Raw genomic sequence first — 27014 nt, 5'->3', positions numbered from 1 at the left:
CCGACACGTTTCACGACTTAATTTTTCCATAATTATTTTCTTTTATTTAATCGACAGAATAAAGAGCGACGTCGTTTAGGGGCGGAGCTTAACTCAACCAGCTCCAGACGGTCGGGGATCCGGGACCCTTGAACCGGGATCCAGATCCAGAACCATGAGTTTTGTGACCACCCATCACCTTGAAGGTACCTTGTAGAGTAAAGGACTAAATATGATGCCTCTGGTCAGTCTGTTGAGGGCCACATGAGTCCCACGTAGGGAACCCTCCCCCATCGGAGCGTTAATGGGCCACTTGTTCCAGGAAGACCTTCAGCGGAGAACAATGAAACCCTCGAGATCTCTCAGGAGCTCAAACGCTCTGCCGACTACCGAGGGCGTGATTACGGTACTTATCGTCTCCGGCCCTTTAAGAGGCGTTGAGACTTGTCTGAAGGAAGCATTAAATATCGTGGTCTGGATTTAGGGGCCAAAGCCTCACTGAAGACGTGGAAGACGACGTGAAGGTTAAGGAACAAAGGGTTCCACCAGGGTTCTGGAGGGTCTGAGGGCTCAAGGGTTCCTCTTGGAGACCACTTCCTTCTTGAAGACAGAGTTCTTCAAGTTTCCACTCTTATGATTCTAGATGAAACCCTGGGGGGTTCTAGAAGTATTGATGGAACCCTGATGAGTTCTCTGGGGTATTACAAGGTTCTCTGGAGAACCCCACTTGAATTCAATTCAATTCAGTTTATTTGTATAGCCCAATTTCACAAATTACAAATTTGTCTCGGAGTGCTTTACAATCTGTACACATAGACATCCCTGCCCCAAAACTTCACATCGGACCAGGAAAAACTCCCAAATAACCCTTCAGGGGGAAAAAAAGGGAAGAAACCTGGAGGAGAGCAACAGAGGAGGATCCCTCTCCTAGGATGGACAGATGCAATAGATGTAATGTGTACAGAAGGACAGATTTAGAGTTAAAATACATTCAATGAATATGACAGAGTGTATGAATAGTTCATAGTAGGCATATTCCACGATGGAGACCTCCACGATCCATCAGGCAGATGGCGGTGGGGAGGAGGAGGGCGGAGTCTCAACAGGACAGTGGCGTAGTCATGAGCAGGAATTCCACGACCCAGACGATCCATCAGGCAGATGGGATCTATGTCTCATAGGGTCCGATGACCCCATGAGACGTAAAGTCAAAAGGACTTCCGGGGAGAAAGCAGAGTTAGTAACGTGTGATTGAGAGATGAAAATTCATCCTTAAGGAGAGAAAAAAGAGGAGATAGGTACTCAGTGCATCCTAAAACGTCCCCCGGCAGCTATAAGCCTATAGCAGCATATCAAGGGGCTGGACCAGGGCAAACCTGATTCAGCCCTAACTATAAGCTCTGTCAAAGAGGAAGGTCTTAAGTCTACTCTTAAACGAGGTGACTGTGTCTGCCTCCCGGACTGAAATTGGAAGCTGGTTCCATAAAAGAGGAACCCTGTACAGGTTTAGTGAGAACCTTTTATTTGTAAGAGTATGTCATGGTTTTAGTTTAATCACCGAGCTAAAGAGACTCAAGGGTCGAGGTCATGTGACCTCACGTCCGACCTCTCGGGGAACGCCTCCAAGTGTACGATTTGATTCTGTCGTCATGCCACGAGATGCTGAGCTTCATATCGCTTCTGACTTCTATACAACCAGAAGAGTCGCCCCTGGTGGTCAGGAGAGAGAATGCAGCTTCAACACATGACGCATAGACTTCTATACAACCAGAGGAGTCGCCCCCTGGTGGTCAGGAGAGAGAATGCAGCTTCAACACATGAAGCATAGACTTCTATACAACCAGAGGAGTCGCCCCCTGGTGGTCAGGAGAGAGAATGCAGCTTCAACACATGAAGCATATACTTCTATACAACCAGAGGAGTCGCCCCCTGGTGGTCAGGAGAGAGAATGCAGCTTTAACACATGAAGCATAGACTTCTATACAACCAGAGGAGTCGCCCCCTGGTGGTCAGGAGAGAGAATGCAGAGAGATTCAAGTGAATACAAACCCCGCCCCCCCATCCTACTACATAGATGTCGATTACACTGAAGCAACGTGATTTCACAATTGAAAACGCAAACACACACACAAACACACACACACACACACACACACACACACACAGACAGATGCACGCACACAGATCACAGTGTTCAAAGAGAGTCGACTGCATCGTCTTCTGTTCAGATGTGACTCCCAGCTGCCTGAAACAAAAAGATTAAATCCTAACTGCCGTAGTTTTTGTGACACACACACACACACACACACACATACACACACACACACAAGTACACACACACACACACAAATACACACACACAAATACACACACACACACACAAATATACACACACACAAACACTCACTCACACACACACTCACTCACACACAGACTCACTCACACACACACAAACTCACACTCACACACACACTCACACACTCACTCACACACACACTCACTCACACACACACTCACACACACACACACAAACTCACACTCACACTCACATCGTGTCTGCAGGTTTTCCCCCGATCTGACGTCATGACCTCGTCGTTTTCTCCCCACCGTGTTTTGTGATGACATCACCGCTTTATATACTTTATATACTTTATATACTTTATATACTTTATATTCTTTGTATACATCAGTGGCGGCTGGTGAATTTTTTTTGGGGGGGGGCGCAGTTTAAATATCACTCAACAATGAGAAGAAAAGAGGTTTTGAGTAGAATATTGTAAAAACAAAGCTTTATTTAAAGAACACAGCGTGCTCAACACTGTCCAAAAACAACTATCAACACACTGTGACTTTGGGCATGAGAGGTTCAGAGCAGCTTTAAGGAACATGGGGTTGGGTTTCAGAGGTTTGCAAAATAAAAGAGTGTCACCCTCACATGAAAGAGGTTCAGAGCAGAATAGAGTCAGAGAGATCACATGTTACATTGGGTGACAGAGCAGAGCCACTACTGTAAAGACAAGTAGCTCCTCTCTTTAAAGTTGGCAAACTTCTCCATAACTCTCTGGTTAAAGTCATCATGTCTGTAACCAGCCTGTTTCATTATTCTGGAGGGAATGTGTCTGTTTTTCAGAACTTCTTCGTTGTGTTTTCGATGCCAGTTCGGTCTCCTTCTGCTGCTCTGCAAACAGGGTTAGCTTCAGGCTGTTAGCGAGTTAGCTTCATGCTCTTAGCTAGATAACTGCGGCAAGATTCGTGCTTTCCACTTGTCTGCAGCTCTTTAGATCCCTCACCCCGTTGTAGTCCAGAGAGTTTCAGTCCCAGGACTTTGGAACAACAGACAGGGGAAACTAAACAGCGCATTACTCACTGAGCCTCCAGCTGACCAGCTCCGTTAGCTACCTGCTCCCGTAGCTCCGTGGAGCTCTCTGGCTGAGGGAACGATACGTCTCTGATCTGCCGAATAGTCCAATCACGTGAAATAATAAAACAATGTCATTGGCCAGAGCGCACATTTTTGTGCCCCAAGATTTACGTTTCATCCGCCAATGAGAAGCCGTCCTTGCCGAAACGACTGAAATGTTTACTCGCTGCCGCACACACACATTGGGCCGGTGTCCCGAAAAAGGGGAGGGGCTTCTCTCCGTGAGGATGAGTGGCGATATATTATATTTTTTCACATTAACTTAAGTGGTTGTTGACAGGCTGACGGTCTCCCACACACATTTAGCGCGTCAACACGGTATATTTACTATTTAAATGATTTGGCATATAATGTTTTTTAACAGATTTTTTTTTTTTTTTTTCATCTCAAAATTTTAAGAGGGGCGGCGCCCTAGCGGCCCCTATGGACGCACCGCCACTGGTATACATTATATACTTTAAATACATTATATACTTTATATTATGATCACCGGTGTACTAATGAAGCTCTTCCTACTGTTGTTCTCTCGTACTGAACTATTAAAAGCTCAAAAAGGAGTTAGTAGGAAGACATGATTACTATTTACTAATAACCATAAATAAGTTTATTTCTAATAAGCCGAACAGATACATCTTTCCGTGTTTGCTCAAAGGTCCCCGGGCAGCAGGCCAGCAGCGCTGTCTGCTGCTGCTGCTGCGCTGCTATCAAGCGTCACCCGCGGCCTTCAAACACGCAGAAAACACCATCGTTATGCCGGGATGTTGCCGTGGCAACTGATGCACGGAATGTAAAAGAAGGGTCGGACGCTCGCCGCCGAACGGCGGCTTCACCGCGCCGCCATCTACCCGCTGTCGATATATACAGGACTGTCTCAGAAAATTAGAATATTGTGATGAAGTTCTTTATTTTCTGTAATGCAATTCAAAAAACAAAAATGTCATGCATTCTGGATTCATTACAAATCAACTGAAATATTGCAAGCCTTTTATTCTTTTAATATTGCTGATTATGGCTTACAGCTTAAGAAAACTCAAATATCCTATCTCTAAATATTAGAATATCATGAAAAAGTATACTAGTAGGGTATTAAACAAATCACTTGAATTGTCTAATTAACTCGAAACACCTGCAAGGGTTTCCTGAGCCTTGACAAACACTCAGCTGTTATAAATCTTTTTTTTTACTTGGTCTGAGGAAATATTAAAATTTTATGAGATAGGATTTTAGAGTTTTCTTAAGCTGTAAGCCATAATCAGCAATATTAAAAGAATAAAAGGCTTGCAATATTTCAGTTGATTTGTAATGAATCCAGAATGCATGACATTTTTGTTTTTTTAATTGCATTACAGAAAATAAAGAACTTTATCACAATATTCTAATTTTCTGAGACAGTCCTGTACATCTATACATATATATATATAGATATACATCTATATCTATATATCTATATAGATAGTCTGTCTGTCTGTCTGACAGAAACACCTGAGGTGTAACCTTATATGACCTTATATGTGTGTGTCTGAATATATATATATATATATATATATATATATATATATATGTATAATGGTGCTCAGTGGGCGGAGCTTCTCGTGGCTCCTCCTCCTCCAGTCAGCAGCTCTGATCTTTTCTGTCTAGTTGCTCATGAGAACTGAGCGTTGAGAAATGTGTTTAAAAAATACATTTCAATTCCTGCACGTGCGCAGTGCCCCCCCCCCCCTCTCCCCCTCTCCTGCCCCCCCCCCCCTCGCCCACTTGGTGCCCTACATGAGTCCTTCTACCTAGTTCCTCTCAGCACAGTTTCTGCACCTATTTTGGTTTTAAAAAACCAGGCCAGGCATCTCTCTCACACACAGAGAGAGAGAGATGTGTGTGTGTGTGTCTCTCTCTCTCTCCATCTCTCTGTGTGTGTGTGTGTGTGCCTCTCTCTTCGTCTCTCTCTCCTCCCCCAACTCTGGCTAAGTTATCACATCTTAAAACAGAAGATTCTGAATAGATTAACGCCTTGTTCTCAATTAGCTTTTGTGTATTATAGATATATACATATATATAATATATATATTTATATGTATTAATATGTATTAATATATATTTATATGTATTTATATATGTATTAATATGTATTTATATATATATGTATATGTATTTATATATGTTTATATGTATATATATTTATATGAATTTATATATATTTATATGTATATATATATATTTATATATGTTTATATGTATTTATATATATGTATATATGTATTTATATGTATGTATATATATTTATATATGTTTATATGAATTTATATATATTTATATGTATTTATATGGATGTATATATATTTATATGTTTAAATGTATTTAGATATATTTATATGTATTTAGATATATTTATATGTATTTATATGTATGTCTATATATTTATATATGTTTTTATATGTATGTATATATGTTTATATGTATTTATATATGTTTATATGTATTTATATAATATATCGTGAACCAACAAGCTGGCTCCGGTCCGTGTCGCGAGGCTAATAACGTGAAGCCGGTCGAGGGTTATTTATAGCCCGCACGAAGACACGCTCCTCCTCCTCCTCCTCCTCCTCCTCCTCCTCCTCCTCCTCCTCCTCCTCCTCCTCCTCCTCCTACACCATCGTGACGTCGGGCTGTTACGCAAAGACAAACTGGGGTTCACCTTTTGTGTTTCACCTCCATCGCTGCTGCGTACTTTAAATAAGGAGCCGCTGCGCACGCACTCTTATTATTATGATGACATTACGATGACCTTATGACACCACACACACACACACACACACACACGCACGCACACACACACACACACACACACACACACACACACACACACACACACACACACACACACACACACACACACACACACACACACACACACACACACACACACACACACACACACACACACACACACACACACTTGAGCCTCATCTTTAAGGCTCGTCGTGTCTCTGACTCGGTGGCGCACCCCGGCTCACCTCTCCGCGCGGACCCGGTCGGGTCACCGCGCTCCGCGGGCACGGCGCGCACCGTGAGCCGCGTTACGCACCAACACGACGCGCGCGCCGCGGCCGTTAAACGAGATAAAAACAGGTGTTCACTTAACTATTTGTAGAGGTGCTGCAGACACAGGTCCAGGCACTCCCCCTCCACCTCGTCGTCCGCCAGCAGGTCCGACAATGGGCGCATCGGCGGCGGGTCGCTCTCCTGCAGAGGCGTCCTCATCTCCCGGAGAAAGAGCTCCAGGAACCGTCGGAAGGTTTTCTCCTCTGCTGTAGAGCCGGCCATCATCGCTCATCCCGGGCACACGGAGACAGCTGCGCCCGTCGGTGCACTTCTAACTTCCCGGCGGCGGAGAGAGGAAGAACACGCGCACGAGAGAAAAGAGAGAGAGAGGAGAGTCGGTACTCTGGACCGAACTAGTTGAGACTGCCTGTGCACGAGCGCACTACCTGAATGAACGTGCACGGTGCCGGTGCAGCGGAGGGGGGCGGACACCTGACTGGATGCGCGGACTCCGGGTTTCACTGCTGGACCGGGTTCGCTGTCACGAGCTGGACCCAGACCCCCATTCAGAGCGGCGCGGGAGCGCGCACCGCCGCATCGGGGATTTCGGATGATCGTCAGACGGCGGTGACGTCAGAGGGACGAGGGTTTACATGCGGGTCGGGAACGCGCACGTACCTCTCCCTCCTGACGTCTGAGAGGCGCGTCAGGAGGTCTGTTTGTGACGTCAGAGGAACATTTTTTTTAATTATTTCATCACGTGTCACATTTAGAAAAATATGCCCAAAATATAAAACATTAAGCTTTATTTAAAATGTATATAAATTAAATGCAACAGGACATAATGTAATTACTATTAGTCAATGAAATTAGTAGAATTATTCTAAATATATATATATATATATATATAATATATATACATATTAATTATAAATAAAATTAATATGTATATTAAAATATAAAATAATTTATATATATACATTATACATATGTATATAGAGATATATGGAGAATCTCATTTGAAGTATCTGGGATTTAAAAAATGGTACAGTTGTAAAAATCTAATTATTTCTTTTTAAATTATGACTCGTCAACATATCTTCTAGTTTGATATACTAATTTAATATTAAAGACATCTTGAACTCAGCATGTTTTAAGATAAATTAATTATATGTTGGCACACCTCAGATAAATTCTTCCTGTTATGGTCTGGATTTTAACAAATGAATACGGGGAGATATACAGGACTGTCTCAGAAAATTAGAATATTGTGATAAAGTTCTTTATTTTCTGTAATGCAATTAAAAAAACAAAAATGTCATGCATTCTGGATTCATTACAAATCAACTGAAATATTGCAAGCCTTTTATTCTTTTAATATTGCTGATTATGGCTTACAGCTTAAGAAAACTCTAAAATCCTATCTCATAAAATTTTAATATTTCCTCAGACCAAGTAAAAAAAAAGATTTATAACAGCTGAGTGTTTGTCAAGGCTCAGGAAACCCTTGCAGGTGTTTCGAGTTAATTAGACAATTCAAGTGATTTGTTTAATACCCTACTAGTATACTTTTTCATGATATTCTAATATTTAGAGATAGGATATTTGAGTTTTCTTAAGCTGTAAGCCATAATCAGCAATAAATCAGAATAAAAGGCTTGCAATATTTCAGTTGATTTGTAATGAATCCAGAATGCATGACATTTTTGTTTTTTTAATTGCATTACAGAAAATAAAGAACTTCATCACAATATTCTAATTTTCTGAGACAGTCCTGTATATAGTAACTGATTATGTGACCTGCAGTCTCACAGGCTTTTAGCTGCAGCATAGGAGCTGTTGAATAACTGATGAAGAGCGAGATGGTTTAAAACGGCTCTCGAACACACAAGTGCAAGTCGGCCGGCTGTATTTGTCCGGTGAACCACGTCTGGAACATCTTCACATGTCCGAGCCTTTTCCTTCCCTCTATGACACACGTGTCAAACTCATGGCCCGCGGGCCAAATGTGGCCCGCCACGTCATTTTATGTGGCCCGCGACGGCATGAAATAAATATGATGCCTTTTCTTAAAAAAGGAAGGAAAAAAAATCTTGTGCTTTTATTTTGAAGGTCATTTTTTTTGCAGCGGACTGCGGTCTGTTCACGCTCCTTCATGCTGCGTTCAGCCAGAGGAGAGGCGAACCCTTGCGTTGCTTTACTAAATGTACTCGCGTGAGTTCAGTCCCCGGACTATTTGTCAGGTTTTCGTCACTCGCGCTAGAAGCGCCGGAGAGGGGGCGTGGCTTATCGTGGCATAACAGTTCGTTACCACCGTCCACCACGGAAGAAATACACACTCTTTGTTCTGTTGAGGAAGTCCCACACACGTCGGACCATCAAGCCCTCGAGTCTGGGTTCATAATATAAATATTACATATTATATTATCCGTAGCCGCTTGCAGCTTCTCCAGGAGCTGCGTCTGGATGACGGCCGCTTTCAGACGATCGATATCCTCCGGAGGTTCTGATTCAACGGTATGACGTCAGTGACGTCACGCGGAGCATTTCAACAGTCTCACCTACTTCTACCGCCCGAGTTTAAAAAATCAGCCCGAATGAGGCGCATTTTTTCACGCGCCCGGCGGACTTCCAGACGCGCGTGCGTGCGTGTGCGTGCGTGTGTGACCACATTGACTTTGTATTAACAAACATCCCCAGTTCCCCTATTATGAATTCCTCCATCAGGTCTATGTCAGTGGTCACTAAGGTTGAAGTGAGTGCTGCTTCATGTTGTTCAGTATTTATAATATAGTCAGAAGAAAAGTTAATGTTGAATATGTGAATCTTTTTTAATTACCCTTGTTTAATTTATTTAGAGTTTGTGTATAAAAGCTGCTCCTCAAGACTCTGACTTGTAGAGCAGCCATAGGTTCAGTGAGTGAGACATGCATTACATCTTTGAGGCTTTTTAAAACCAGACTTTTATATTTCATGTTTATGCATGAAACCACTGTTTAGATATGTTTTAAAGTCTGAAGTTACTGAGTAGTAATGTATGTTGTATTACCTTGTGTCCTTAAGATTCACTTGTTGGTTCATAATTGACTGTAAAATGGAATATTACTAAATAGTTTTGTTGTGCATATTGTGATATTCTGAACTCTCAGGTTCAAACTGCAACATCTTTTCATTAAATACATTTGAGAAGTTAAAAATGTCCCTCGATTTAGGTCTCAGTTTGTCATGCAGGGGTGATAGTGCGTCCCAAAGCCAGACCAGTGGAGAACCACAGCCCCAGACCAGTGGAGAACCACTGCCCAGACCAGTGGAGAACCACTACCTAGACCAGTGGAGAACCACTGCCTAGACCAGTGGAGAACCACTGCCCAGACCAGTGGAGAACCACTGCTCAGACCATTAGAGAATCACCTGTCTCAACTGTGACAAAGCTTTTAACAAAGTTAATGTAATAATGTTTGTTTGATCTTTGATAAAGTTAAAATAAATATAATGAAATTAAATAGATTTATTTTATAATATTAAATACATTTGCATATATAGTTATCAATTCATATAAGTACACCTAAATAAACAATAAACAAATGCAAAGACAGTTATTTAACAATATGTTCTGGAGTAGTTAGAATTATACCGTGTTAGTGACAACCGGCCCTTTGAGGGCAGCCATGAGGCGGATGTGGCCCTCGGTGAAAATGAGTTTGACACCCCTGCTCTATGACATGCATGTCTATTTCAGTCATTGACACATTTAAAGTCCTCCTCCTCTCCAAGAATGGGTTTTTCTTATTGTTTGACCTTGGCTGTGCAGATTGATGTTTGTGCAGTAATACTGGAACCATCTATCAATTCATTATCATTATCTTATTCAATAAATAGTTTATCAAGGTATAAAATAAATAAATAATGAAGGTGGTTCCGGCTTCTCAACTGTGCCGATTTGCCTCTGTTTCATATCACAGTGAGCTGAATGTCTTTATTATTTGTTATTTATTGTTACGAGAACAACAATTACAGAGACAGATGAGATCTCAGGCTCTGTCAATAAGCTCATCAAATATGTATTCAAAGAAAGTCACGCAGGACAAAAACTGATTAAAATACGTGAACAAATATTTTAAAACAATATAATATATGTGGTAGATATGTGCACAATAATTGCAAGATGGATACACTGTCATGTAAATTAATACGAATAGATATTATATATACATATATATGTGTGTATATGTATATGTCCATACATATCTATATTGTATATGCATAATATTTCAATATAATAATATATAATAAATATCTATATATATACACACATAACATATAAATAAATATAAGATATATATGTAAATATATATACATATAATATATATTAATAAATGATATATATATGTAAATATATATACATATAATATATATTAATACAATATATATATATATATAAATATATGTATATAGTATGTAATCATAACACTCTCTGCACTTATTCACTTTTATTATTTGACACGTAAAGACTTATTTGGTATTCCTCCGCCGCCACATTTACTGAATTAAATATAAAATACCTCTCATAACATCAGAGGAATCAGTGAGACAAACGCTGCATCTACTCGGACACATTTAAGACCGCAACACCGGAAACGTGTGCGTCGTTGTTTCTCTTCCCCAGAGCTTCACCGTGAAGGAGCAACACGGCTCTCCCGGAGCTCACCGGGGCTCTCACCGGGGCTTTCCCGGAGCTCACCGGGGCTCTGCTGCCGCGGACCTCCCGGAGATTAACTGTTTTTCGTGAATGAACCGGTTTCGTTCGCGTGCGCGAGGCAAGAGGTGCCGTGGGCGTGGCCTCTCAGGACCCTTGGTGACCAACCCGGAAGTAAACATGCGCGCCTCTCCGTCTCCTTTCGCGTCTCTTGTTTGAGAGACTCTTCTGAACCGAACCGGTTGCGGTAGAATGCTCGATCTGTGCGCGAGGACACCGGGCGAGGACCAGAGGGAACCAACACGTAGGTGTCTGCGTTGATGCCTGTTCAATACACCACGAGCCTTCACCGCTCGCCCGTGGTGACGCAACACGGGGTCTCTCGTTGAGCTGTGAACATACGAATAATACAAAGGAAACCCAATGAATTCATCTTTTCTTTCCACCACAGAGTATCATCATACTGTTGTGATACTTATATTTGTACTTCAATAAAGATTTGAATCCACTTTTTTTGTCAATGATATTGTTAAACACAAATGTGAATAAATGATATGGACACTACATATCTAGTGAGTGAGTGTTTGCATATGAAATAATAATAACTCCTCCTCCCTCGTTAAGGCTTCTCCCTCATTAAGGCTCCTCCCTTGTTAAGGCTCCTCCTCCCTCGTTAACACTCCTCCCTCATTAAGGCTCCTCCACCCTCGTTAACACTCCTCCCTCATTAAGGCTCCTCCTCCCTCGTTAAGACTCCTCCTCCCTCGTTAACACTCCTCCCTCATTAAGGCTCCTCCACCCTCGTTAACACTCCTCCCTCATTAAGGCTCCTCCTCCCTCGTTAAGACTCCTCCTCCCTCGTTCAGGCTCCTCTTCCCTCGTTCAGGCTCCTACTCCCTCGTTAACACTCCTCCCTCATTAAGGCTCCTCCTCCCTCGTTCAGGCTCCTCCTCCCTCGTTAACACTCCTCCCTCATTAAGGCTCCTCCTCCCTCATTAAGGCTCCTCCTCCCTCGTTAACACTCCTCCCTCATTAAGGCTCCTCCTCCCTCGTTAACACTCCTCCTCCCTCATTAAGGCTCCTCCTCCCTCGTTAAGGCTCCTCCTCCCTCGTTAACACTCCTCCTCCCTCATTAAGGCTCCTCCTCCCTCGTTAAGGCTCCTCCTCCCTCGTTAACACTCCTCCTCCCTCATTAAGGCTCCTCCTCCCTCATTAAGGCTCCTCCTCCCTCGTTAAGGCTCCTCCACACAAATAAACACAATAACATGACAGCTCACCACCACAGAGGGAAGTAGATCAGGCAGTCCGTAAGCCGCCGCCGGCAGCGCCATGTAGCCCACCGCCGAGCCCATGAAGACGCCGAGGATCTCGGTACCTGCGGGCGTGAGAGGATCAAAACCTCAGACACCTTCTTTTTGTTTTCTCTGGATTCAATAAAAAAAGTCCAGTATTTATTTATTTTTGAACATGAAAGGTTTTGCGGTTGAGATGAACCACTGTGACACACACACACACACACACACACATGAGTTATGAACACATGATCACAATCCTCACCCATCACGAAGGCGAAAGTATAGTTGGAAAATCCCCCGGCACCAACGAAGAAGAAAGCAGCGGTGAAGAACTCCCAGTTGGGGGAGAAGATCTGAGTGACACCGTCTGAAGAAGCACCATGAGGAAGAGCGCCGGCCTCCTTCCGGACCTACGAGTGCAGAGGCTGGTGACGCTGATCCATTTGAGTTTCAATTCCAGTAGAAACTGATTAATACCGACCTGTCCGATAACTCGCCGGAGAAAAACCCGCCCACCAGAACGCCAGAGGGATTTTGTAGGCGTCGTCACAGACCCGGTCCCACTAGAAGAAACCTGGAGTTAATCTGGAGTTAACCTGGAGTTAGCCTGGAGTTAGCCTGAAGTTAACCTGGAGTTAACCTGGAGTTAGCCTGGAGTTAGCCTGAAGTTAACCTGGAGTTAACCTGGAGTTAACCTGAAGTTAACCTGGAGTTAACCTGGAGTTAGCCTGGAGTTAACCTGGAGTTAGCCTGGAGTTAACCTGGAGTTAACCTGGAGTTAACCTGGAGTTAGCCTGGAGTTAACCTGGAGTTAACCTGGAGTTAACCTGGGTGGGCAGAGCGGCGGTGGATAGCGAGTCAAAGAGGCCCACTCACCGGGGCTCACGTGCACTAACGTGCACGCCCCTGGTCTGGGTCGGTCCCTGTGGAATGGTCTCTGCTGCAGGTTGAGTGGTAATAATGGTCGTAATATTCAGTTAATTCTCTACTCAGGTGAACTTTACTCGTATATACGTATATAGAATAAGAATGGCAATATCCACACGGTTCTTAAAGTGACAGTACTAACGCAGCAGTGTTGGGGGGGGGGGGGGGGGGGGGTAAAATGGTGCTATTACTCCTTTGTGTGCAAAGATCAAATCATCATCGAGTCATCTTGACCTGACGTCTACACCACAAGACCTGTGAGTCCTTGAAAGAGAATAATCAGAAGAATAACTCAGGAACTACGTTTGGGTTCAGGAACAGCTTATCACATCCCTGATCTGGGATCTGACTTTGGATAAGCTCTCGAGTAGATCTGGTCAATGAGTGATGTCATGGTGACATCTTCTTACTCAACAGCAGAAGGCGACTTGACCAAGAAACCCTGAACCCTTAAGCCCTGAACCCTTACACCCTTAAGCCCTGAACCCTTACACCCTTAAGCCCTGAACCCTTACACCCTTAAGCCCTGAACCCTTAAAACCTTAAGTCCTGAACCCTTACACCCTTAAGCCCTGAACCCTTACACCCTGAACCCTTAACCCTTAACCCCTGAACCCTTAAGCCTTAAACCCTTAAGCCCTGAACCCTTAAACCCTTACACCCTTAAGCCCTGAACCCTTAAGCCCTGAACCCTTAAACCCTTAAGTCCTGAACCCTTAAACCCTTACACCCTTAAGCCCTGAATCCTTACACCCTTAAACCCTGAACCCTTAAACCCTGAACCCTTAAACCCTTAAGCCCTGAACCCTTAAGCCATGAACCCTTAAACCCTTACACCCTTAAGCCCTGAACCCTTACACCCTTAAGCCCTGAACCCTTAAACCCTGAACCCTTAAACCCATAAGCCCTGAACCCTTAAACCCTTAAACCCTGAACCCTTAAACCCTTAAACCCTGAACCCTTAAACCCTTAACCCTGAACCCTTAAACCAGACATGGGCAAACTACGGCCCGCGGGCCACATCCGGCCCGTTAGGCTTTTTAATCCGGCCCGCCGAACTTGTCCAAATCGCGACTTTGTTTACTTCCCGTGTGCGTTGGCGCGGAAAGAACTCGTCACACAAAACCCTTCACCGTGATTTGTCAATCCGTTTGTCTGTCAACATTTTGCGAAAAACAACAACCAATGAACACTCAGTAAATCACAAAGGACCCGCCCACCACACTGGTGAGACTCATTTAGAAACAGCCGCAGTGATTTTGGCGAGCAGCGCGGAGCCTGGAGGGGCTGCAGAGCCACGAGGAGGAACACGCAGCCAGAAGAGGTCCACTTGGACCGGGTAAGAGGCTTTACCACACGTTACGTGTCACGGTGTCCGTCCCGGTGTCCGTAACTTGTGCGCGGTGCTGACTAGTCTTGTATTTTACAGAGAGGATTCACCTGCAGCTTCACCTGCAGCTTCACCTGCAGCTCCACCTGCCCGGCCAGCAGAGAGGTCTCGTGACACGATGACATGTTATTATAGTGAAGCCATATTGTAAATAGTCAATAGTTGTGTTGTGTTTTCTATTTCACAACATGTATATAATGTAGATTTTTTAATTTTTTATATACAATACATATTTATAAAATAAAAAAAATGTAATGGTCATTTTTTATTTGCACACACCCCATGAAACTATCTGCAATATGAAGTCATTTCTCAGTCCCATCTTTATCATTTTGGTGAATGTGTGACAGACCACATCATTTTTACTAAAAAAACGTTAATACAAAATTTGGTTTTCCTCATTTATTCAATTCAGTTTATTTGTAGAGCCCAATTTCACAAATTACAAATTTGTCTCGGAGTGCTTTACAATCTGTGCATATAGACATCCCTGACCTTTGACCTCACATCGGATCAGGAACAACAGGAGGATCCCTCTCCAGGATGGACAGGTGCAATTACATGTGTCTAGCATTGTATTCAGATATTTCACTGCTTTTGTGAGCCTATGACCTTTGGTAAACCAATTTCAAACACCAAAACAGTTCGTCCACATGAGTAAATGTGTGTTTTCAGAAGAGATATGAATAATTTTTAAAAATCGAACTTCAATTGTCAGCTTTAGGGTCATATTTTCTCGAGTAAAGCGCTGTCAGTCTGTTTGTGACGGGGTTCATACACATGCTGACCAGATGACGCCGCACATCGCCCTCACTTTAAAGACCCCTTTCTAGTTTCTGCTGCAGGCAGGATATTTAATACAGTCTATCTCTCAGGACCATCCGTCCATTATTTTGCAGGGTTTAAAACAATTAGAAATTATTGAGCTTGAGTATTTCGTTGGGTAATAATTTGTTTTGAATGTTGAAAGTGAGCATTGATCTCTTTCCAGTAAATGTTGATTACTTTAACTTTGCACCTTAAATTGAAATGTATAAAAAACAGATGCAATCTCCAGGTTTAATAAATTACATTGCGTGTCCAAATGCTTCTGGCCCGGCCCCTCTGTCACATTTTAGAACCGAATGTGGCCCACAAGGTCAAAAAGTTTGCCCACCCCTGCCTTAAACCCTGAACCCTTAAACCCTTGAACCCTTAAACCCTGAACCCTTAAACCCTTAAACCCGAGTGTCGCGGCGCCATTGACGGTTCCCAGGGGGGCGGCCGCGGCCCTCCAGGGTCGCTGAGGTTGCAGCTTTCGGGGGCGGCGGCGGCGCCACGTAGGCGCCGAAGAACCCGTTGGGCACGATGCTGACGGCCAGCGCCAAGAAAACCCTCCGCTGGAAGGGTCCCCAGGTCCCGAGGAACGACGTGATGGTCTCGTGGTTCCTCCTCGGGAGCCGCCCGACTCCTCCATGTTGACAGGAGGCCGCTCAGCGGCGTGCAGCAGAGCCATGAAGACGGCTTATCTGGCGTCACGTGTTGCTCCCAGCAGCTGCACGAAGCCCCCGAGCTCCTCTGGTCTGTCTCACATCCTACCTTTCTGTGTGTTTTTAACCCTTTGATTGTCTTTATGCTAAGCTAAGCTAATCGGATAATCGCGTGTGGACGTGAGCGCGGTATCGCTTTTCTCACGTTTACCAAAAATGTCCGCTTGCTTCAATGACGTCTTTTCACTCAGTGAGAAACATATGAATTCAAGATGTGTTTTGTTGTTGTTGTTAAAAGATGAAAACAACTGCGTGTTGGGAAGGTTCATGAGTTCATATTTTATTTGCAAAAACAACGGACCAATCAGGCACGGATTTCAATTTCACCTTTTAAGATCTAGAAAATATTCTTTGCCACATTTAAAGTTCTTGAATAATCTTCTACTGAGTAGAAAAATAAAAGTTCATACAAAATTATAAAAGCAACAGTTCTTGCCAGAAGACTTTTGGATCCCACTGCAGATGTTTTGGATTTCATGTTCAGATTATTGCTTTGTTTTCTTTTTCCTTTGAAGGCCGTCGACCTACAGCGGAGGAGCAGCTTGGGGGCGAAGTCCTCCCTCCTCCTCCTCCTCCTCCTCCTTCTTCTTCCTGGGACCGTTACACAGCCTGCAAACGAAACACAACGTCACAGGAAGAAAGATACGGAAACGGCCGTCAATGTCGGCCCCTGGTGGTCAGTGGACAGAATGCAGCTTTAACACATGAAGCATAGACTTCTATACAACCAGAGGAGTCGCCCCCTGGTGGTCAGGAGAGAGAATGCAGCTTTAACACATGAAGCATAGACTTCTATACAACCAGAGGAGTCGCCCCCTGGTGGTCAGTGGACAGAATGCAGCTTTAACACATGAAGCATAGACTTCTATACAACCAGAGGAGTCGCCCCTGGTGGTCAGGAGAGAGAATGCAGCTTTAACACATGAAGCATAGACTCCTATACAACCAGAGGAGTCGCCCCCTGGTGGCCAGTGGACAGAATGCAGCTTTAACACATGAAGCATAGACTTCTATACAACCAGAGGAGTCGCCCCCTGGTGGTCAGGAGAGAGAATGCAGCTTTAAGACATGAAGCATAGACTCCTATACAACCAGAGGAGTCACCCCTGGTGGTCAGGAGAGAGAATGCAGCTTTAACACATGAAGCATAGACTCCTATACAACCAGAGGAGTCGCCCCCTGGTGGCCAGTGGACAGAATGCAGCTTTAACACATGAAGCATAGACTCCTATACAACCAGAGGAGTCGCCCCCTGGTGGTCAGGAGAGGGAATGCAGCTTTAACACATGAAGCATAGACTCCTATACAACCAGAGGAGTCGCCCCCTGGTGGTCAGGAGAGAGAATGGGGTCGCTCCCTGACTGAGATGCACTCACCCCTGACATTGTTGCATCTGCTCCACTGTTTCCGGGAGGTCTTTGTCGAGGGTCTCCGGGAGGAAGAAGTTCACCACAGAGGAGGCAATGGTGAGACTTCCCATCAGGATATAAGGCAGAGCCTTATTGTACGTGCCTGTGAAGAGCAGAAGAGATGTCATCCGATACACGCTCGTGTTTACGCACAACCTCTGGAGGTGAAGCGCGGCGACGCACCCAGGTAGATGACGTAGGGCGCGGTGATGCTGCCGACGCGCGCGGCCGAGGAGCACACGCCCATGCCCACGTTGCGCAGCACGGTGGGGTACAGCTCGGCGGTGTAGATGTAGACGATGCTGAAGGCCATGGTGAAGCCAAACTTACCGGTCATCTCCAAAGCTAGAGCAACATACTGGAGGTCTGAGGAGGAGGAGGAGGAGGAGGAAGAGGAAGAGGAGGAGGAGGAGGAGGAGGAAGAAGAGGAGGAGGAGGAAGAAGATATTTGAATGCATTCCCCACATTTTGTGTTTTTGTGCGTTTCCACTTGAAACTCTTCAGGATTGATGCAGTTTACTAGATTAAATGGATTATCTCTTATTTGTAGATTCAAACCAGTAAAGTAATAATGAAATAAACACGTGGTTTGTAGGACCGGCCTGAATAACGTCTTCCTCTCGGTGACTTGACCTTTGGCCCTTTAAGATATATTCACTCGTTCCCACGTGAGAATAGGAAAAAGAAAACATTTTTAATTCCGGTGCTTTGAGATAAAAACTATTTCTCTTTTACTTTGAACAGGTTTCAGGCCGCAGACTGTGTCGCTGCCCAAGGCAGCCAATAGGATGAACAGGAGGCCCAAGGCAGCCAATAGGATGAACAGGAGGCCCAAGGCAGCCAATAGGATGAGCAGGAGGCCCAAGGCAGCCAATAGGATGAGCAGGAGGCCCAAGGCAGCCAATAGGATGAACAGGAGGCCCAAGGCAGCCAATAGGATGAGCAGGAGGCCCAAGGCAGCCAATAGGATGAGCAGGAGGCCCAAGGCAGCCAATAGGATGAGCAGGAGGCCCAAGGCAGCCAATAGGATGAGCAGGAGGCCCAAGGCAGCCAATAGGATGAAGCAGGAGGCCCAAGGCAGCCAATAGGATGAAGCAGGAGGCCCAAGGCAGCCAATAGGATGAACAGGAGGCCCAAGGCAGCCAATAGGATCAAGCAGGAGGCCCAAGGCAGCCAATAGGATGAACAGGAGGCCCAAGGCAGCCAATAGGATGAACAGGAGGCCCAAGGCAGCCAATAGGATGAACAGGAGGCCCAAGGCAGCCAATAGGATCAACAGGAGGCCCAAGGCAGCCAATAGGATGAACAGGAGGCCCAAGGCAGCCAATAGGATGAACAGGAGGCGGGCTCTATTACTCTACCACGTTCTTTCCTCTTTCCTTCTTTTTTATATCTTGTGAACCCAAAACCTTTTGCTTTTTGGGGGATGTTTCCTCCTCCTCCTCCCACATCACAGCGAGGGCAAGAGCGCGATGTCGGCTGGACGGCGGCCGCCAGACAGAAGCCTTTGACGCGGCTCCTTTCGTTAAATACACTTATATTTGTCTGAAGAAGCGACATCCTGTGACCGACCTCGTGAATCCAGTCGTATGCCGATGATGCAATCATGTTTACACGAGCGCAGCTTCCAAGAAGTTTGCGTGAAGCCGTGTTCGGGTCTCGTTCCCTGAATCCCGTCTCCTAAGGATTACCAAGGAAAACTGTCAATGTGTATATGATGACACATTGACATGAGAAAGGGGAGGGGCTACCGCTCTGAAACACAGGACTTTATGTCTGAGGACGGTATTAAAGTTTCGCCTCCTTCATTCGTCCGACCTATTATCTTATCTTAAATGTCATGTGTTGCAGAATGCTGCGGTGTTTGGTGGCCATAAATGTTTTATTATGCAGTATAATCTATTACGGCAGAAAGGACACGTGTTTGTGTGTGTGAAGCATAGACTTCTATACAACCAGAGGAGTCGCCTCCTGGTGGTCAGGAGAGAGAATGCAGTTTTAACACATGAAGCATAGACTTCTATACAACCAGAGGAGTCGCCCCCTGGTGGTCAGGAGAGAGAATGCAGCTTTAACACATGAAGCATATACTTCTATACAACCAGAGGAGTCGCCCCCTGGTGGTCAGGAGAGAGAATGCAGCTTTAACACATGAAGCATCGACTTCTATACAACCAGAGGAGTCGTGTGCCTCTGTGTGTGTGTGTGTGTGACAACACGGCGTTCTATTGTAAAGATGCTCCTACTGTTGGGGATGAACTGGATGAGGAGAAGAACTCCTCCTCCGAGGACGAGGAACGACGACAGCAGAGCTTTCCTGGGACATCTCCTCAGCAGCAAGGTGGAGACGATGTAGGCGGGCACCTCGGAGGCCGCCGATAAAAAGCAGTTCATGAAGGGGTCGCCGCTCAGGTTGGAGGTGTTCAGGGACAGTCCGAAATACCCCACGTTGATTGCCATCCTGAGAGAAAAGCAAGAGAAAGAGAAGCCGTTTGTGTCATGGAGTGAACACCACGGCGAGCAGGGTGACGATGCACTTTCTTCCTGCCGGCTTCTCGTTGCTTCACCACAAGACGAGACACATCAGCGTGATGCATCGCATGTTCCTGGACCGCAGGACGTCCAGCATGCTGTACGTCCGGCTCGGAAGGATTCCCAGCTGAAACCAACACAAAAAATAATGTTTACAACGTGTCGTGAGCAGGTCGGCGAACGGTTTCAAGCTGCTAAAGCTCTATTCTTTCATTTATTCACAGCATGAAGGAATGGCCTACCTCATTCTCTTAGTCGCCGTGTTTACATTCAATTGTCCCAAAAATGTTACGCAGGTTTAAGAAAATAAAAAGGCAAATTATATATATATATATATATATATAATATATATCTACATATATATATAGATATAATATCTATATCTATATATATGTATATATAATATATATATATCTATATAATATATATCTATATGTATCTATATATATCTACATACATATATATATAATACATATATATATATATGTATATAATATATATATAATATATATCTATATATGTATCTATATATACAGGACTGTCTCAGAAAATTAGAATATTGTGATAAAGTTCTTTATTTTCTGTAATGCAATTAAAAAAACAAAAATGTCATGCATTCTGGATTCATTACAAATCAACTGAAATATTGCAAGCCTTTTATTCTTTTAATATTGCTGATTATGGCTTACAGCTTAAGAAAACTCTAAAATCCTATCTCATAAAATGTTAATATTTCCTCAGACCAAGTAAAAAAAAAGATTTATAACAGCTGAGTGTTTGTCAAGGCTCAGGAAACCCTTGCAGGTGTTTCGAGTTAATTAGACAATTCAAGTGATTTGTTTAATACCCTACTAGTATACTTTTCATGATATTCTAATATTTAGAGATAGGATATTTGAGTTTCCTTAAGCTCTAACTCATAATCAGCAATATTAAAGAATAAAAGGCTTGCAATATTTCAGTTGATTTGTAATGAATCCAGAATGCATGACATTTTTGTTTTTTTAATTGCATTACAGAAAATAAAGAACTTCATCACAATATTCTAATTTTCTGAGACAGTCCTGTATATATCTACATAAATAATATATATATATATACATCTACATATATAATATATATCTTTTCTATATATACATATATAATATATATATCCATATATATATCTACATATATAATATATCTATCTATATATATTTATATATAATATATATATATATATATATTTGTGTGTATGGAGAAATTTGGATTGGATTCAATCTATTGTCATTGCACAGAGGCAACGAAATGTATTCTCTGCATTTAACCCCTCCTTAGTCATGAAGGAGCAGTGGGCTGCAGTGATGCGCCCGGGGAGCAACTGGGGGTTCAGTGCCTTGCTCATGGACACTTCGACTTGCAACTTATGGGGAGAGCGGGGATCGTACCGACAACCTTGGGGTTGCAGGACGACCCCCTGACCCCACTGAGCTGCAGCCGCTGTCACTGTCTCTTTACTGTCATTAATATACATCAACCGAAAGATAACAAAGATGTGATGAGCACATTATTTATTGTTTCCATGTCTAAAAAAAGACAGATTTTTGGGGCCAAAGGGACATTTTAATTAAACCCTCATGCAAATATTCACATGGCAGCTATTGGGCTATGTTCAGTTGTAATAGTAGGTGGAGGTGGATGGGTCAAACACACTCAAGTCAGATGAGAAGACTGTTTTTATAATTAGTTGACGAATTCTTTACACATGTTTATATTTGTTGAAATTAGATCCATCCGATGGAACTATTTCTTTCATGTTCTGTATTAATGACCGACCGAGTGAACCATCAATATCCAGTCAAATGCCGATGATGCAATCATGTTTCCACGAGCGTAGAGTTTCCAAGAATTCAGAAGTCTGCAATGACCCGCGTTCGGGTCTGGTTCCCTAAACCACGTAATAGTAGTATTATAGTATAAGAGGATTAGGTGGAGGTGGATGGGTTAAACACACAAATTCAAGTTACATCAGAAGACTATTTTTATACTTATTTGACGAATGCTTTTCAGTTTTTTTCTTGGTATTATTCTCAGTTGTCAGTCACAGTTTGCTGAGGTTCAGTCAGCGTGAAGGATAAGGCCTACAGGGTGAAACATAGAGACACGCGAAGCGTCCGATGTGAGCCGATCTCATCGCTGGCTCGGGGGTGAACAGACGCGTCGGCTTCGGGGATGGAACGGCGTCGCCCGCGGTTAAATGTCACAAAGTAAATGTGGTGAATGACGTCATGCGGAGCTCACCTCCGACTCTTTAAAGATCACCGGTGGCGCCGCCACCTTGTTTTTCCTCGCGGCTTCCCTCACGATGACCTCGGCCTCCTCTAGTCTCCCCTGAGTGATGAGCCAGCGAGGAGACTCCGGGATGAACCTGATCGGTACACGCCGCCACGCCAAAGGAAAGTCAATATTCTTTCACATCACGCTGACTTCATCGAGGATAACGGCGAGTGACGTACCACCACAGCGGGATGTAGACCACGGACGTCATGGACAGGACGGCGAGCAGCGTCCTCCATTCTCGGATGCCGTATGCGATCCAGGGCAGGGTCATGTACCCGATGCAATAGAAGAGGAAGGCCCCCAGGGTCGTGAAGAGCACTCGCATAGTCTTACTCAGGACCTCCGTTCCTGCCGAGATAAAACCGTCACAGTTCAGAGACGAGTGTCGAGAGACCAGCAGAAGGTCCGCCCACGTGTCCGAGGTGATTCGTGGCCGTGAGACCGAATGTAGGCGGAGCTTCCGGTGCGTACCGAGAACGAAGGCAGAGATGTAGATGGATATCTGGGAGGCTCCGACAAAGAGGAACATGACGCAGAACATCCTCCACGAGTGAGAGAAGGACTGGAGCAGCACGGAGAGGCACTGGGCCGCCAGAGAGACGAAGACCACCTTCTTCCTCCCGTACCTGGAAGGAAAGAACGTCTCATTGACAGCGATTCAGGAACAACGAGGACGGTCCAACATGGTGCTACCGTCCCTCCATGGAGGACAACGCAGCTGGGCATTGACAACAAAACAAGGAAGGTTCTGGATCGGTCGCCTGTAGAAGATCAGTCAACAAACAGAAGTCCTCACAGGTCCTTCTCTCTAAGGAAGTCCTCTCAGGTCCTTCTGTCTAAAGGAAGTCCTCACAGGTCCTTCTCTCTAAGGAAGTCCTCACAGGTCCTTCTCTCTAAGGAAGTCCTCACAGGTCCTTCTCTCTAAGGAAGTCCTCACAGGTCCTTCTGTATAAAGGAAGTCCTCACAGGTCCTTCTGTCTAAAGGAAGTCCTCACAGGTCCTTCTGTCTAAAGGAAGTCCTCACAGGTCCTTCTGTCTAAAGGAAGTCCTCACAGGTCCTTCTGTATAAAGGAAGTCCTCACAGGTCCTTCTGTCTAAAGGAAGTCCTCACAGGTCCTTCTCTCTAAGGAAGTCCTCTCAGGTCCTTCTGTCTAAAGGAAGTCCTCACAGGTCCTTCTCTCTAAGGAAGTCCTCACAGGTCCTTCTCTCTAAGGAAGTCCTCACAGGTCCTTCTGTATAAAGGAAGTCCTCTCAGGTCCTTCTGTCTAAAGGAAGTCCTCACAGGTCCTTCTCTCTAAGGAAGTCCTCACAGGTCCTTCTCTCTAAGGAAGTCCTCACAGGTCCTTCTCTCTAAGGAAGTCCTCACAGGTCCTTCTGTCTAAGGAAGTCCTCACAGGTCCTTCTCTCTAAGGAAGTCCTCACAGGTCCTTCTGTCTAAGAAAGTCCTCACAGGTCCTTCTCTCTAAGGAAGTCCTCTCAGGTCCTTCTCTCAAAGGAAGTCCTCACAGGTCCTTCTGTCTAAAGGAAGTCCTCACAGGTCCTTCTCTCTAAGGAAGTCCTCACAGGTCCTTCTGTCTAAAGGAAGTCCTCACAGGTCCTTCTCTCTAAGGAAGTCCTCACAGGTCCTTCTCTCTAAGGAAGTCCTCACAGGTCCTTCTCTCTAAGGAAGTCCTCACAGGTCCTTCTCTCAAAGGAAGTCCTCACAGGTCCTTCTCTCTAAGGAAGTCCTCACAGGTCCTTCTGTCTAAGGAAGTCCTCACAGGTCCTTCTCTCTAAGGAAGTCCTCACAGGTCCTTCTCTCTAAGGAAGTCCTCACAGGTCCTTCTCTCTAAGGAAGTCCTCACAGGTCCTTCTCTCAAAGGAAGTCCTCACAGGTCCTTCTCTCTAAGGAAGTCCTCACAGGTCCTTGTCTCTAAGGAAGTCCTCACAGGTCCTTCTGTCTAAGGAAGTCCTCACAGGTCCTTCTCTCTAAGGAAGTCCTCACAGGTCCTTCTGTCTAAGGAAGTCCTCACAGGTCCTTCTGTATAAAGGAAGTCCTCACAGGTCCTTCTGTCTAAGGAAGTCCTCACAGGTCCTTCTCTCTAAGGAAGTCCTCACAGGTCCTTCTCTCTAAGGAAGTCCTCACAGGTCCTTCTCTCTAAGGAAGTCCTCACAGGTCCTTCTCTCTAAGGAAGTCCTCACAGGTCCTTCTCTCTAAGGAAGTCCTCACAGGTCCTTCTGTATAAAGGAAGTCCTCACAGGTCCTTCTGTCTAAGGAAGTCCTCACAGGTCCTTCTCTCTAAGGAAGTCCTCACAGGTCCTTCTCTCTAAGGAAGTCCTCACAGGTCCTTCTCTCTAAGGAAGTCCTTTACGTCTTGTGATGAACTGCTTGTGACACACAAGAGTGTGAAATTCACCCATCGATGTGATACAAGGATCAAAAAGCTCTCAAAGGCCCTTGGAGGCCCTGAAAGGCCCTGATAGGCCCTTAAAGGCCCTTGGAGGCCCTGAAAGGCCCCGATAGGCCCTTAAAGGCACTCGGAGGGGACCAGCTCCCCCCTCAAAGGCCCTCAAAGGGACTCAAAGGCCTTCAAAGGCCCTCAAAGGGACTAAAAAGCCCTCGGAGGCCCTCGCCCCCTCTTCCTCCACCACTGCTTGGATAGTTTGCACAGCTGCAGAAGGACTGAAGAGTGAAGCCCTCCAGGGCTCCACGCTGCTAGGCCCGGAGCTCTTAAACACAACACCAACGTGTGCGAGACGCTTACAACCAACTCTACTTATTTAGGAGCATTTAAATTAACAATTCAATCTAATAATCATAACAACGAGCAGATAGCAGAGCAGCCAGGGGGCCAATCAGAGGCCTTCAGGGTTCAATCAAAAGAGTGTGATTGACAGAGAATCTGTTCAATAAAATCCTGTTCCTGTTTGTCCACCGGGAGTCTCGCTGTCCTCACAAGAGAAGCAGGCCTGATGCCAGCGACGCTAAGGTAAATAAATACCAGGTGTTTATGTACAGCCACACCTGGCAACCACAGGTGGAAAGACGGGGAGTGAGGTTGACACCGATTGCTGCAACTTCCAAGGAAATGGTTCCGGTTTAGAGCGACAAGAATATGAGAACAGAGACGATCCGTTCATGGCGTGTTGATCCTCGTGTTCATCATCTGTTTCCCGGATGGGTTGTTCATTAAGTGGGTGTGGTAATTAATAGGTCATTATGATATGGTTGAACTGGTCCGGCCCCTGAACTAAGGACATGAGTCGTCTCATAGTTTACAACTCTTCCTCTAATGGATGAAGAAGCTCCGGCAAGTTGTCCTGTCGGAGTACACGTGACACCTTCACTTTATAGATCCATACGCTGCTATGAGGAGGTGGATATTTAAGAAGTTTCCTACTTTGAAAAAACGTCTTGAATCTCAGTGCAACCTCTCTGGGAGGAGATCAACTCTACCAGCAGATGGAGGTTATAATAATGACGTCATGAATTCACTGCACATCCTCATTTGTTTCCAAGCATCCACAGTCACGCCCGACGAGGTAAACCCCGGTGAGGTGAGACGGCACTCAGAGGACCTCCAGGGCTCAGGTAGAGGGAACCTTCACCGGCGAATGAGGATGAAATACCTGTCGGAAAGATGTCCTGAGATCAGGGACCCGAAGAGGTACCCCACGAAGAGAGTCGACGAGGCAAAGGGGACCTTCCACTCGTCGCCACAGACCAGGTCCCACTGAAAACACGGGAATCACAAACACATTTACCCCCCCCCCCACAAGGCCAACTCAAACCCTCGTGAAGCGACCTCCGACCTCGGTGACGATGTTGGACCGGTACACGTCCTTGCTGTAGAGCCACCCGTCCACACACCGCTCCTGCTCCAGGTCCGTGAGGTTCACGTCTCTTCCGGGAAGGTACCCCGCGGCGGAGAGGTTCCTCACCACGTCCAGCCGGTACCTGCTGCACTGGCGCCGCACCTCCTCGCCGTCCACCACCGCCACGGGAATGATGGCCTCCGTCCACGCCTCCGTCAGGTTGACGTCCGGCACGAGGCAGCGGTGTTCGGGAGCCGCCCCGACGAAGACGATGTAGAGCCCGTTGAATCCGGTCGACACGAACACTGTGTTCAGGAGGAAGAACGTGGTCCAGAAATACGGACCGGACTGTCCGAGGAACGCCGTGTCGTCGTCGTAGTCGCCCATCCTTTGAGGAGAAGAAGAAGAAGAAAGAGAAGAAGAAGAAAGAGAGAAAGAGAGCTCTAGTCGTTGAGCTCCGAGCCGCGGTGGAGTCCCTCTGGAGGTCTGGGGCTTAGTGCTGGGGCCGAGCTCTCTGAGGGGGAGCCGGTCCCCTCGGGGGGACGGGGGGGACGGGGGGGAATGGAAGACTTCACTTTCCCGACCGAGAGGGTATTAAACCCTCTTTTCAAAGGGGGGTAACTCTTTCCTCCGGAGGCCCCCCCTGTCGCTCACTCAGTGGTCTGTTTATTTATCTGGTCCTTTGA

The 27014-nt window shown here is 45.3% G+C and overlaps 2 protein-coding genes across 2 annotated transcripts in view; both read right to left on the bottom strand.

Annotated features, from left to right (window-relative positions):
* ppm1e (protein phosphatase, Mg2+/Mn2+ dependent, 1E) overlaps nucleotides 1–7197 on the bottom strand; it is a 21144-nt gene extending 13947 nt beyond the window's left edge. The window contains exons 1-2 of the mRNA XM_056411641.1: nucleotides 6883–7197; nucleotides 6537–6771 (exon numbers count right to left, since the gene is read on the bottom strand). Coding sequence (XP_056267616.1) covers nucleotides 6537–6721 — 185 coding nt within the window. The 5' untranslated portion in view covers nucleotides 6722–6771; nucleotides 6883–7197. The remainder of the gene's footprint in view (nucleotides 1–6536; nucleotides 6772–6882) is intronic.
* Nucleotides 7198–16532: 9335 nt separating this feature from the next.
* On the bottom strand, nucleotides 16533–26782 carry LOC130189805 (organic cation/carnitine transporter 2-like). The gene is made up of 10 exons (XM_056408749.1): nucleotides 26326–26782; nucleotides 26143–26246; nucleotides 23005–23159; nucleotides 22710–22881; nucleotides 22495–22621; nucleotides 20250–20341; nucleotides 19929–20143; nucleotides 17866–18048; nucleotides 17650–17785; nucleotides 16533–16882 (listed from the first exon to the last, which is right to left on the bottom strand). The coding sequence occupies exons 1-10, from the start codon at nucleotides 26713–26715 to the stop codon at nucleotides 16798–16800; spliced, it is 1659 nt and encodes a 552-aa protein (XP_056264724.1). The 5' UTR covers nucleotides 26716–26782; the 3' UTR covers nucleotides 16533–16797.
* Between the last annotated feature and the right edge of the window lie 232 nt (nucleotides 26783–27014).

Source organism: Pseudoliparis swirei, chromosome 3 (assembly GCF_029220125.1).
Source record: "Pseudoliparis swirei isolate HS2019 ecotype Mariana Trench chromosome 3, NWPU_hadal_v1, whole genome shotgun sequence".
NCBI lineage: Eukaryota > Metazoa > Chordata > Actinopteri > Perciformes > Liparidae > Pseudoliparis > Pseudoliparis swirei.
Note: the sequence above shows the minus strand (reverse complement) of the source record. Positions and strands in the feature narration are given on the sequence as shown.

Coding starts and splice junctions, on each gene's coding strand:
- LOC130189805 (XM_056408749.1), bottom strand. CDS start 26,715: ATGGGCGACTACGACGACGACACGGCGTTCCTCGGACAGTCCGGTCCG. Junction 18,049..19,928: donor CATCCAGTTCATCCCCAACA/GTAGGAGCATCT, acceptor CCTCCTCCTCAG/ACCTCCAGTATGTTGCTCTA. Junction 17,786..17,865: donor GCCCTACGTCATCTACCTGG/GTGCGTCGCCGC, acceptor TGCTCTTCACAG/GCACGTACAATAAGGCTCTG.